Source organism: Sturnira hondurensis, unplaced genomic scaffold (assembly GCF_014824575.4).
Source record: "Sturnira hondurensis isolate 20B ecotype Veracruz unplaced genomic scaffold, ASM1482457v3 Scaffold0022017, whole genome shotgun sequence".
Classification (NCBI taxonomy): domain Eukaryota; kingdom Metazoa; phylum Chordata; class Mammalia; order Chiroptera; family Phyllostomidae; genus Sturnira; species Sturnira hondurensis.
Window position 1 is genome coordinate 4,309,165 of NW_028094648.1, and position 12,819 is coordinate 4,321,983.

General features: G+C 44.0%; 1 protein-coding gene and 1 non-coding gene across 2 annotated transcripts; both read left to right on the forward strand.

Annotated features, from left to right (window-relative positions):
• The first annotated feature begins 256 nt into the window (after window positions 1–256).
• On the forward strand, window positions 257–12,322 carry NOA1 (nitric oxide associated 1). The gene is made up of 7 exons (XM_037034162.1): window positions 257–1,637; window positions 2,535–2,699; window positions 3,592–3,797; window positions 7,256–7,387; window positions 8,325–8,441; window positions 11,146–11,266; window positions 11,937–12,322. Exons 1-7 carry the CDS (start codon window positions 488–490, stop codon window positions 12,143–12,145), a joined length of 2,100 nt encoding a protein of 699 aa, XP_036890057.1. The 5' UTR covers window positions 257–487; the 3' UTR covers window positions 12,146–12,322.
• On the forward strand, window positions 11,751–11,911 carry LOC118978674 (U1 spliceosomal RNA). Its single transcript, XR_005064774.1, has one exon. It is a non-coding gene; the product is annotated as a U1 spliceosomal RNA (small nuclear RNA).
• Window positions 12,323–12,819: the final 497 nt, after the last annotated feature.

Consider the following 12,819-nt stretch of genomic DNA (forward strand, 5'->3'; position numbering starts at 1 on the left):
ATCCAGCCAAGGAATGTTTTTTTGTTGTTGTCTTCCAATGTTATTACACAAACGATGACATCTGGAAAAAAGCCAATAATTATTAGTAAAAAGTTTTAGTTGCCGCCATGAGTACGCAGCACTTAATGCTCTAGTTTTTGCGCTTTTATAAACAAGAAACGATGTTTTTTAAAACGCCACTAAGGGCGGGTTGTGCCAGCAGTGGCGTGCTGAAGAAGCCTTTAAAGTGACAAACCCGCACTAGCCCCTTCAGTACACCCAGCACAACCCAAGTCCTGGCACCTTTACCACAGTGTCAAGTGGGCTCTCAAACTCGGAACCTCTATCGCGAGAATTTACGGGATTAGACGCGGGAGGAGGAGACGACTTTTGGCGGCCGACCAATCTTTCAGATGTCCGGGGCTTGCGTCTCCGGTTTGAAGTGCCTCTCGGGCCCCACTGCGGGTGCGCGCGCGTGGCTCCACCCACTTTGTCGACCTAGTTCCCCATGCTGCCTGCACGGTTAACCGCTAGACTGCTCTGGCCCTTACTTGGGGCATCCACTCCCACCGTAGTGTGCCGTGGCCTCCGAGAGCCGCTCCTCCAGAGACGATGCGCGGCCGCCACCTCCTCCCAGCACCCAGCGGGCCTGGGACCTGGGCTTCCTCTTGGCCCGACGGCGAGTGGGGGTTACGAAGGAAGGGATGACTTGGAGGAGCGTTTTCTGTTTCCCGAGTACGTCCCAGAGCCGGAGCCCGAACCCGCTCTAGAAGAGCAGCTGCGGGAGCTGCTGCAGCGTCAGGAGGAGGAGGAACGACAGAAGCAACAGCAGCGGGAGGAGCGGCGGCAGCAGAAGCTACGCGACAGCCTCCGGGTGCACCCGGTGGTGGGGCACCCAGACCCGACGGTGCCGCCCAGCGGCCTGAACTGCTCGGGCTGCGGGGCGGAGCTGCACTGCCAGGACCCGGTCGTGCCCGGCTACCTGCCCAGCGAGAAGTTCCTTAGCGCCGCGGCGCAGGCCGACGGCGGGCTGGCGCGGATCGTGTGCCAGCGGTGCTGGCTACTGGTGCACCACCGGCGCGCCTTGCGCCTGCAGGTGAGCCGCGAGCAGTACCTGGAGTTGGTGAGCGCTGCGCTGCAGCAGCCCGAACCCGCCCTGGTGCTTTACATGGTGGACTTGCTTGATTTGCCCGACGCCTTGCTTCCCGATCTGCCCGCGCTGGTAGGCCCAAAGCAGCTGATCGTGCTGGGGAACAAAGTGGACTTGCTGCCCCAGGACGCGCCCGGCTACCTACAGCGGCTCCGGGAGCGGCTATGGGAAGACTGTGCCCGCGCCGGGCTCCAGCGGCCCCCTGGCCACAGAGGGCCACTGCACCCCGGCGGGGGCGGGCCACCACATAGGGAGGAGAATTCGAATCATTCAGCCAGGTCCCGTACTGTACTCAGGGACGTGAGGCTTATCAGCGCCAAAACTGGCTATGGAGTGGAAGAGTTGATCACTGCACTTCAGCGCTCCTGGCGCTATCGCGGCGACGTCTACCTAGTTGGTGCTACCAACACTGGCAAGTCCACTCTCTTCAACACGCTCCTGGAGTCAGATTACTGCATCGCCAAGGGACCCGAGGCTATTGACCGAGCCACTATCTCTTCTTGGCCTGGTGAGCCTTAGGAGGTCCGCCCCCTTCGTGTTTTTTGTTTGTTTGTTTGTTTGTTTGTTTGTTTTCACACAATTGTATGTCAAGTGTTTACTAAACCCCTTCGTTTTTTGAGATGTTAATGTCTGCCAGGAACTGTTTGGAGCCTTCACCTTAATAGTTCTCTTTCCACTTTGGTCACACCTGTCTTCAGTGTCAGTTTAATGCTTGCAATAGTAATAGAATATTTATGGAGCAGTTCTGTATTCCAGTCACGGTTCTAGGAATTGGAGATAGAGAAGCCAGGCAACAAAACCGTTCCTGCTCTCTCTCCCTTTAGCTTTACTGTATGTTTCCCTGGAATGTCCTTTGACTTTCTAAACCTACCTCCACTACCTTAAGTTTACTCATGAGTTCAGTAAACTATATAGACATTTAACATTGTAATAATTCACTAGCACAGTATGATATATGGCTTTCTTGAGAAGAAATATTAATTTTTTGGCTTTAAGGTACAAATTGGGTCCTTCTGTGACCATTTGTATTTAGCATTTGGCAAAACTGCCTCATTCGTTTCTCTGAAACCAATGTTTAACTTAGTTTTGTAAGCTGTTCTCTTTCCTGGACTTTACTTGAATTATACACAGCAGTTCTTTTTTGTAGGATGGTAGTGTGGTGAAAATAGAAAGAAATCAGGCCTGCAGATTTGGGATTCACATCCTGGTTGAGCCTGTGAGCCAGTCTCTGAACCCATTTCATCATCTGTGAAGTAAGGATAATTTTGTAGAAAGTTGTCATAAAGGTTAAGTGAAATAAATCACAGTACTCAAAGACAGTGTGTGTAGCTCTTCGTAAAATGTTACTTGTCCTCCCCTTATTCCATTGTGCAACTTCATTAAAATACATTGTTTGGTATTTCAGGTACTACATTAAACCTACTGAAGTTTCCTATTTGCAACCCAACTCCTTACAGAATGTTTGAAAGGCAAAAAAGGCTTAAAAAATACGCAGCTGAAGCTGAAGAAGATCTTAGTCAGCTAGAACAAAATCAACTTCATCTCTTAAAAAAGCATGGTTATGTAGTAGGTAAGCATCTTCTGCAGGGAAACTCGTAAGGGGCTCTAGGCTAAAATTATGTTTTTTTATCTTCACCAGAAGACATGCCCTCAGACCTTAGAGAGAAGGGAATAGAGAGGGAGAGTCACACGAGGACTTGCTCACTGACCTTAGAAAGAGGGGAAGATGGGGAGAGAAACATTGATCTGCTGCCGCTCCCCCCCACACACACCCCGTCATCCTGTCCAACCAGGACCAACCCCACAACCTAGGCGTGTGTGCCCTGACTGGAACTGAACCTGCCGCCTTTTGGTCTGTGGGGCCAGCCCTCGACCAACTGAGTCACACTACCCAGGCCTCTATACTAAAATGTTTTGTTGAGCAACCTGAAATACTGCTGTCTGGGGCTAGCCAGGTTTTGCAGGGACAGACTACTTTCCTCATTCTGGAAGATCAAGGCCCCTGAGAGGCAAACCCAGAGTTCATGGTGCTGAGAAAATTGAGAGAGTAGATATTTGGAGAAATCCAGGAAAGGAATCATATAGTAACTAGTCAGTGTCAGCAGTAAAAGCATTCCCGCTGAGCTACGTCCCCACTCCTTGAAGACCAGTGCAGACTGTTGGCAGCTCTATGTAAGATGGTCCCCTTTCCTTGGTATTTCTTCTCAACCTTCATTTACTAAAAAAAGTTTGATTTCCAATACTTCCCCCAATGCCTGATGTACACAGCCAGCCACACACTTGATCCTTGCAAGAGTCTGACTCCTGCTGCCTTTAAAAAAAAAAAAAAAATCTATTATCTTTGTATCTCACTCTCAGAGCTGGTCCCCTTAGTAACTTATTTGACACAAACATGAGAATTATCTGTCTAGAGTTAAAGGCTTTAAAGGAGTGACTAATAACTTCAATATAACTTGTTCTAGGAAGAGTTGGAAGAACATTCTTGTATTCAGAAGAACAGAAGGATGAAACTGCATTTGAGTTTGATGCTGATTCGCTCGCCTTTGACATGGAAAATGAACCTGTTATAATTGCAGATAAACCCACCAAACAAGTAGATCTGACCCCACAAGATGTGAAAGATGCCCACTGGTTTTATGACACCCCTGGAATTGCAAAGGAAAATTGTGTATGTATTTGACATGTTTTAGAAACAACTTTGAACTTTGAATACTGTCTACCTATTGAGAACACAGGAAAGGAGGTACACTTTTATTATAGACTCAGTTTTGATTCATTCATAGAAGTGGTTCAGGGATGACTATGTTCCATCAAGTTCTGTATTTCATTTCTTAGACTTCACTGCTGACACCCTACTTATGTTATCGTGCTTCTTACCTTAGGGAGACATTTACAGAATCATAGATTTTAAGGTTGAAAGAAATCATACTATATTATGCTGTGTATAATGCGCACCCACAGTTTTATGATCGTTATACATGGGATTTATTTTACCTATGGAATTGTGATCATTATACCCATGTATAATGCACATCCTTATTTTTCCCTCAAAAATTTGGGCAAAAAGTACACATTATACACAGCAATATACCGTAAATATCGTTGACTCAAGTGTGCATCCAGGATATAGCCTCACCGCAGGTCCCTTAATCAGCTTCCTTTGAATCTGGTTACTGACCAGGTTGTAATTCACCGAATTGTCTCTGTATCTCCCTGTGAAACAACGTTGGTTTCTTAGGTACTTTTCCTGCCTTTGTCTCATGGGGATTAGAGTGTCAGTCTCAGAATTGTGTTCTGTTTGGTGACCCATAACATAGAATCGTATGAATCTTTTTCTCCCTTCTAGAATTATTGCTGTGTCCAGTCTTCCTTACCAATCAAAAACTTCAGAGTAATTGGACTCTTTTCTGATAATGTTCTATCACTTTAACTTCAACTCGTTTTTGCATTTTAGCCTTGGATCAGGGGTAGCAGTTACTTTAGTCATACCATACCCTCTTGTCATATAGTCAGAAAGGCAAGAATTTGCTAAATATTCTAGCCAGCAGAAGGAGACCTCAAAATATTGGATATAAAAGGTCTTCAAGGTTTTTAAGGTAGTTTGCAAATACTGTCAGATTATTGATATTTATTTGAGGCCTTAAATCAGTGTTTCCCAGGAAATTCTGTTGTAAAATGGAAGTATTAGGGTCCAAAAAGCGTCACAAGTTTTCTTTACCGCAGTTTCTTTGCTGTGCTTTTTCAGACACAAATCCTGGGAAAAGCTGCCAGCAGCCCCTTATGTGTTTTCATGTGAGCCTCTCTGGGTATCACATGTTTTTTATTACTGTTATAATGATAATTTCCTTATTTTTTTAATGTTTTCAACATGAGTTATATTTTTGTTTGAATCCTTTTTTTTTTTTTAATTTATCTTTAGAGGGGAAGGGAAGGAGAGAGGAAGAGAAACATCAATGTATAATTGCTTCTTGTGCATCCCCTGCTGGAAACTGGCCCCTGCTGGGACCTGGCCTGCAACCCAGGCATGTGCCCTGACTGGAAATCGAACCACGATCGTCTGGTTCGCAGGCCTGCGCTCAATCCACTGAGCTACACCAGCCAGGGCTCTGAATCCTTTTTAAACTTTTTTATTGTTCTGTTAGTCGTCCTAATTTTTCCCCATTGCTCTCTCCTGCCCCGCCCACCACACCCCACAGTCAGTCCCCACCCTGGGTCATTGTCCATGGGTCATTTATACCCATGCATTGATTAGACCCTTCTTTCCCTTCTTCGCCCCTCCAGTTGCTGTCAGTGTGTTTCCTGTTTTCATGCCTCTGGTTCTATTTTGTTTGAAATGTAAATGTACCACAGGCTTTTGATCCACTCGTTTACTGATGGACACTTAGGCTATTTCCAGCACTTGGCTATTGCAAATAATGCTGCTATGAATTCAGTATTCTTAGGGTATAATCCCAGCAGTGGAATCAAAATATGATTCCATCATAATTGGTGGAATCAAATATTTGACCCAGTTATCAAAATATGACTGGGTCAAAAGGCAGTTCTGCTTTTAGTTTTTTGAGGAAATTCCATGCTGTTTTCCACAGTGGCTGCACCAGTCTGCATTCCTACCAACAGGGCACTAGGGTACCCTTTTCTCCACATCCTCTCTTAACACTTGTTTGTTGATTTGTTCATGATGGCCATTCTGACTGGTGTGAGGTGGTATCTCATTGTGGTTTTAATTTGCATCTCTCTGATGGCTAGTGATGCTGAGCTTCCTTTCATATGCCTCTGGGCCCTCTGTATGTCCTCCTTAAAGAAGTGTCTGTTCAGGTCCTTTGCCCATTTTTTAATTAGATTGTTTGTCTTCCTGGTGTGGAGTCCTATGAGTTTTTTATGTATTTTGGAGACCAAACTCTTGTCCCAGGTGTCATTGGCAAATATGTTTTCCCATATGTTTGGTTCCATTTTCATTTTGATGTTTTCTTTGGCTGTGCGGGAGCTTTTTAATTTGATGTAGTTCTATTTGTTTAGTCTTTCCTTTATGTCCCTCACCCTGGCAGGAGTGCCCAACCCACGGCACCTGAGCCGCATGGATCCCAGGATGGCTATGAATACAGCCCAACACAAAACCGTAAATTCACTTAAAAACTTTTTTTTTTTTTTTTTTACTCATCAGTTTTCATTAGTGTTTGTGTATTGAATGTGTGGCCCAAGACAACTCTTCTCTTCCAGTGTGGCCCAGAGACATGGAAGGTTGGATGCCCCTGCGAGGATGTACAGGAGACAGTATTGCTACATGGGGTATCTGAAAGTTTACTGCCTGTTTTCCTCTAGGACTTTTATGATGTCACAGCTCATGTTTAAGTTTTATCCATTTTGAGTTTATTCTGGTGGTGGTGTAAGACAGTAGTCTAGTTTCATTCTTATTTTTCTTAAGAGCCAAGTTCACAAAAATTTTCTTTCTCCATTTTTTTTACCTTCTCTATTCTCTTCCTTTTAAAATCAGATGTGAGTTCCTTAGATCTTACCAGAATCTTATACTTTTGGACTTTCGTTTCTATTTTCTCTAATCTGTTAATCCTTCTTCATCCTTAGGAGCCAGAGGATTCATACCTTTCCTCATTTTTGCTGAGTATTTGGGAGAAATAAGGAAACTAAAGACCAGGATTTAGAAAGGGGTTCTTTGAGCTCCTTACCTGATCCTAGAGTGCTGTGACCATTTTGCATGTAATGCATGCACACTTGCCATTAGGACACAAGAGAGTTTATTGCCTTGCCTTTAACTGAAAACCGCTGCCCTCTAAAGCCTCGATGGTGAGGACGCATATTTCTGTCTTGGGACTGGAACAGCAGTGTTTTCAGTGCACGCCGATTTTGGCATGTGGGGGATGCTGCTGACATAAGAAGGTTTCATACTGCTATAAATATTTTGTCATTACTCAAGATTAACTTGTGAAACAGAAGTAGAGCATTTGTAAATTGGTTCATTTAGACAGAAACAATGAATACATTTTACGTGCAACTAATTTGGTTTATTGTGAAATCTGGAGTATTTTTTCATCACTTTATCTTACAGGTAAATCACAGTATATCTTCAATAAAAGTAATTCTCTAAAAAAAAATCTGCCCTTTGCTTCACAGATTTTAAATCTTCTGACAGAAAAAGAAGTAAATGCTGTTTTGCCAACACATGCCATTGTGCCAAGAACGTTTGTGCTTAAACCAGGAATGGTTTTATTTTTGGGTGCCATAGGCCGTATAGATTTCCTGCAGGTAAGAGAAGTCTGTATGTACCATTAAAAAATGACTTAGTATTGGGATTTACCTTAGGGAAGCAGATTTATGAACACTGGGAAAATGTGGCTAACTAGGCCATGACTATATGGAGCACTGAATGCTATTCTTTTTGTTTTATTTTCAAAGTGTCCATTGTAAAAACCTAGGACAAATGAATGGGGGGAGAATACAGTAGTGGGGCTTAAAACCATATCTTCACTAGGATGTCGAGCACCCTATACAGCTGGCATTAAGAAAAGATACTGCCACTACCCCGTGGTGTTGTTCCCCACGGAAATCATCAGTCAGACCTTTGAAGTACAGTGTTAATATGCATTAGATTCCTTACTTCTTTATATCCCAGGATTTGTATACTTCTGTATATGTGGTTTTTGTCTGGAATTCACTTAGATAGCATCGTCCTAGGGGTTCAGACTATCTGGAGAGTTGTTCCTGTCTTGCCCAGTGAGGAGAAGGGAAACAAAACGCAGTCCAGTAGCGCTTTTTGCTACTTGCAGGTCATTGCTTTAGCACGCTTCTTGGGTTTTGTGTTTGTTCACAGTTGGTTGGAAATTCAGCTTTACACACTTAAAACCCTTATGTATTTCTTTAAAGCTCACAGAATGTTAATTTTTTAAAACCTAACTTTACTCAGAGACAGTTGAGGTGACAGTATTTCCTTTTTTTTTTTAAGAAAAGTATCCTTAAATGATACCAACAAGACTAAGTAAGGAATCATAGTTTTACATAAATTGTGGAAATGCACTGCTTCTAACATATTGTGCCCTTATTTTTAGGCATTAATATAGTTTGATTACAGCTGCCATGCCAGTAGTTACCAAGGGAGCTTGCTTATTTTTTTTCAAATTGCACCGTGTAATGTGCTGTTTTTGCAACTGTTTCATTGTGCCAAATAACTTCTTTCTTTCTTAAGGGAAGTCACTCAGCTTGGTTTACGGTTGTGGCTTCCAACTTCCTTCCTGTGCACATTACTTCCTTGGACAAGGCGGATGCTGTATACCAGAAGCATGCAGGTCATACATTACTCAAGGTGAGGTGACACATTTTGGTGATTGCATAGTGAGGTTCCCGTGCACCGTGGTGCTAGACACCCCACAGCTCTGCTAAGAAAGCAGAACCATCTTCGTCACACCATCAGTTAGCCATCCCCTCACCTTGTGCTCCTTAAGGACTTGACTCTGAAGTGGGCCCTGTTGGAAAAGGGGATGTTGGATGGATCCTCAAATAGCTACAGAGCTGTGTTTTCTCTAGACACAACTTCCAATATGGTAGCCACATGTGGCTATTTAAATTAACTTATTTAATATTAAATAAAATTTTACATTTTGCTCGTCATTTGCAATAGCCACTTTCCAATGGCTCAGCAGTCACATCATTGCAGAGAGTTGGACTGGATAATGCTGAGTGAGGAGAAGTGACAGATTCTCTCAGAACTGGGAGATGCTACTGGCATCTTAAAGGTGGAGGTCAAGGATGATGCTAACCATTCTGCAGTGCACAGGACAGCCCCTCACAACAAAGACTTATCTGATCCAAAATGGCGTACTGCCAATGTTGAGAAGCCCAGGTCTGGGCAGAAAAACTCTCCTCCCAGCTTCTTAATCCCAGATGCTTGTAGACTATATCTCACCTTTTCTCTCCTGTTCTACTAGCTCCTTTCTTCAACCTCTAAATATGTTAAGGTTTCTTTCATCTCCAAAAACAAAACTCAGGGTCCTCTTTATTCCTTTCTTTACGATCAGGCTTGCTCCTGCTCCTCATGCCCCTTCCTCTAAAGTCCCTGTTGGCCCTTATGTGCCACTGACGTTGTTCTTACCAAGTTCACCAAGACCGAGTAGGTACTGTTTTCAGCTCCTTAACAAGACATGCTGTAGACACTGTCAGCTGGTGAGTATTGTAAAATGGTTAAGGTCACAGGAGCCAGACTGCCATCAAATTCCACTCCGTTCCACCACTTAACAACACTGTGCTTTAAGCAAAAGTCATTTTACCTGTCTGTGTTGAACCTACGCCGTGAGGCCGAGGTCAGGACACTGGGCGAAGTGCTGGGCGAGCATCTGTGGCAGCCATGGTGCTGGAACAGCGCGGCTGCAGAGGTACCGGGTACATCCAGCGACAGGCAGTTTGACATTAACTCATGCTCATGCAACCAAAAATAAGTCAAAACACAAAACATACATCTGCCCTACAGTTAATATTCCAGAGACTTGTAGGATTGGCCAAGTGGGTGGGGACATAAAGGCAATTGGCAATTAGGATCTGTTGCTTTTTCTGCAACAGAAGACTTCCTTAGTTTGTACGACATGGGGATCAGAAACATGAACTCTGTGTTGCTCTACCCCATGTATCTGTGCAGTTTTCGGGATGGACACTGCTGATACTTTCCAAAGCAGCAATTCTAGTCTTCTCTCCCAATGTGGCATAAACAGTTTCTCTCTGAATCTAGCCCTGGAGTTCAAGCCATCAACTGCTTTCAAAATAAACTGCTTTCAAAACAGTAGGCTGTTTTTGAGATCCTTAAATATTTTCTCAGCTTCCAGTTTTTAACCCCACCCCAAACGTACCTTCTCGCCACAAGAGCAGTGGTTCTCAACAGCACAGACTTTGCCCTTAGAGGACATTGGGCAATAACTGGAGACATTTTTGGTTTTCACACCTTGGTAGGTGCCAGGGATGCTGCTAAGAATCCTACACTGCACAGGACAGCCTCCCCACACCCCGACAAAAAACAGTTCAGTCCAGAATGTCAGCAGGGCTGAGGTCGAACACCCTGCACTGGAGAGATCTTCCCCAAGTACAAACAAAGCAGGTCACGGCGTTGGTTATTGTTGTTGTCGTCATCATCTCTGTTCTCTTTCCTCTCTGTAATCCCTTGGTACTTTCACATTACTGAGAAGTTTGCACCGATAGCCTCATCACTAACACGCATGACCACAGCATACCCTGGACAGTTAAACGACAGTTCCTGAACTCATCCCTTCTCCAGTTTTGTTCCTATACATGAATGCTAACCCAGCATAACTTTCCACTAACTTCGACCTGCTTCTCAAAATGCTGCTGAGATATTGCTTCTTCATTAATGTTTTCCTTGACCAAAACCCATTCATTACTTCTTCCTCCACAACCACAGCACTCAGTATATGCCTCTCATCACATTTCTTCCTTAATTGGTTTACCTGTTACTTCCGCCTTCTGATCTTCCTGGGAGACGAGACCATACTGTACTATCTATCTTTGTGTCCCTAGTGCTAAACACAGAGACATCTGTTAATGAATAGTTATTATCCAGTCACTTCCAATTCATGGAAACATCTGTAAACACAGAAGCTGTATCTTATATATGTACCCTTGGCCTGTCATGAGGCAGGGGTTAATCTTTGTGGGATGCCCGGCTTATAAAAGCTAAGGTATTTGGAAAGACGTTGCTTTAATCACCTGACATTGCTCAGTATGAGGCTTTATGGAGGGCTGTAAAAACAGTGTAAACTCATAAAGCAAGATTCTGCCACCAGCAGGTCACCGCCCACACAGCGCCCCTGGCACTGGCAACCAAATGCTTTCTGTGCTTCTCATCCAACCTAGAAGTGCTTTGGGGTTCTTCCAACAGTTAATGATTAAAAGGATTTTACTCTTGACCCTGTACAGAATTATCAATGTTTTCATTAATATTAGAGTTACAGGGAATTTAATTTGAATTTCCATTTTCAAACATCTTCGTTTTATCCCCATGGAAGGTTCCAATGGGTGGAAAAGAACGAATGGCGGAATTTCCTCCGCTTGTTGCTGAAGACATTACCTTAGAAGAAGGACTTGGGGAATCCGAAGCAGTGGCTGACATCAAGTTTTCCTCTGCAGGTAATTTTACACCAGGCACTTCTTTAAAGGTGGATAAAGTAGACTTCTTACATTTTTGTAGAAGTCTGCCTTAACCAATATAAGGTGAGTATTTTAAGGTATACATGCTAGTTTATTCATAAATGCAACCCTACTCTGAAAATAAGTTTGTACCTTTTCACAAATACATTGTATGCTCTTTTAAAAATAGAGTGAAAGAGAACAGTAGCCTTCTTCAGTGCTCCATATTAAGCTTTAGTTTAGTGGGTTGTTTTTTTTTTTAGAATTTATCAATTTTTTATTTATCAATTTCGGAAAGAAAGAGCAAAGGGAGAGAAACATCAATTTCTTGTTGCATTTACTTATGTATCCATTGGCTGATTCTTGTATGTGCCCTGACTGGGGATCAAACCTGCAGCCTTGGCATATCAGGACAGCCCTCTAACCCACTGAGGTACCTTTCCAGGGCAGGTTTAGTGTTTTTAGTAGTAAGGCAGTTGCTAACATACGTACTGGGCAGGGGAGATACTGTGATCGTGAAGGCGGTTCTCCCAGGGCGAGGCTTGTCCGTTGCTCTCAGGATGTGCTGACCCCATGATTTCCCCACTGTGGGAAACTCCACTGTGTGATTCGGGGCGGGGTGGGGAGGAGTTGCTGATACCATTCTGTGTTCTGTCACATGCCTGCATAGGTTGGGTTGCAGTAACGCCTCAGCATAGGGACAGGCTACACCTCCGAGGCCATACACCTCAAGGAACAGCGCTGACAGTCCGGCCCCCGCTCCTGCCACATATCGTTAACATCAAAGGACAGCGCATCAGGAGAAGTGCCGCCTATAAAACCAAGAAGCTTCCTTCCCTTGTGTACAATCTGCAGAAGAAGAAACAGATGAAGATATAAAGCTGACCTTGCTCGTGCTGAATATTTTAGCTAAACTACATAGCTAAAACTTTTTTACTGCTCAGAACTGTGCCTGTTTGTAATGTACTCAGTTTGTAAATACAAGTTTTCTTGCAGGGTGTGTATATATGTGTGACCCAAATACTTGTATACCTGAAAAGGAGTTCTGCTACATTCAAGTTTCTCTCACCACTATCTATTTTTATTGAGAACAGATGTCATTTCTTATTTGCAGTCTGGTCGAGAGGACAGTTTAGCAATTGGCATATGAAAAAGTGGCATAAAATCAACTTCTCCAAATAAGATAGTCATGAGTAGGGGACTCTGCACTGTGTGGTCATCCAAGGTTCCAGCTGGTGGAACACTCCATGGCTTTCATCTCTAGTCTGGTGTTTGCTCAAGTGGCCATCCTTTCCCAGTGAGGGGGAAGAAGAGTGGAAATGAAGAGCGAGCAGCTTCCCTGTTTAAAAGAAGGGGCAGAACCTGCCTGGCTGGTGTAGCTCAGTGGATTGGGCGCGGGCTTGCAATCACAGGACTGAGGTTCAATTCCCAGTCAGGGCACATGCCTGGGTTGCAGGCCAGTTCCCGGCAGGGGATGCACGAGAGGCAACCATACATTGATGTTTCTCTCCCTCTCTCCTTCCCTTCCCCTCTAAAGATAAATAAATAAAAAT

Coding starts and splice junctions, on each gene's coding strand:
- NOA1 (XM_037034162.1), top strand. CDS start 488: ATGCTGCCTGCACGGTTAACCGCTAGACTGCTCTGGCCCTTACTTGGG. Junction 7,388..8,324: donor GCCGTATAGATTTCCTGCAG/GTAAGAGAAGTC, acceptor TTCTTTCTTAAG/GGAAGTCACTCAGCTTGGTT. Junction 8,442..11,145: donor CAGGTCATACATTACTCAAG/GTGAGGTGACAC, acceptor TCCCCATGGAAG/GTTCCAATGGGTGGAAAAGA.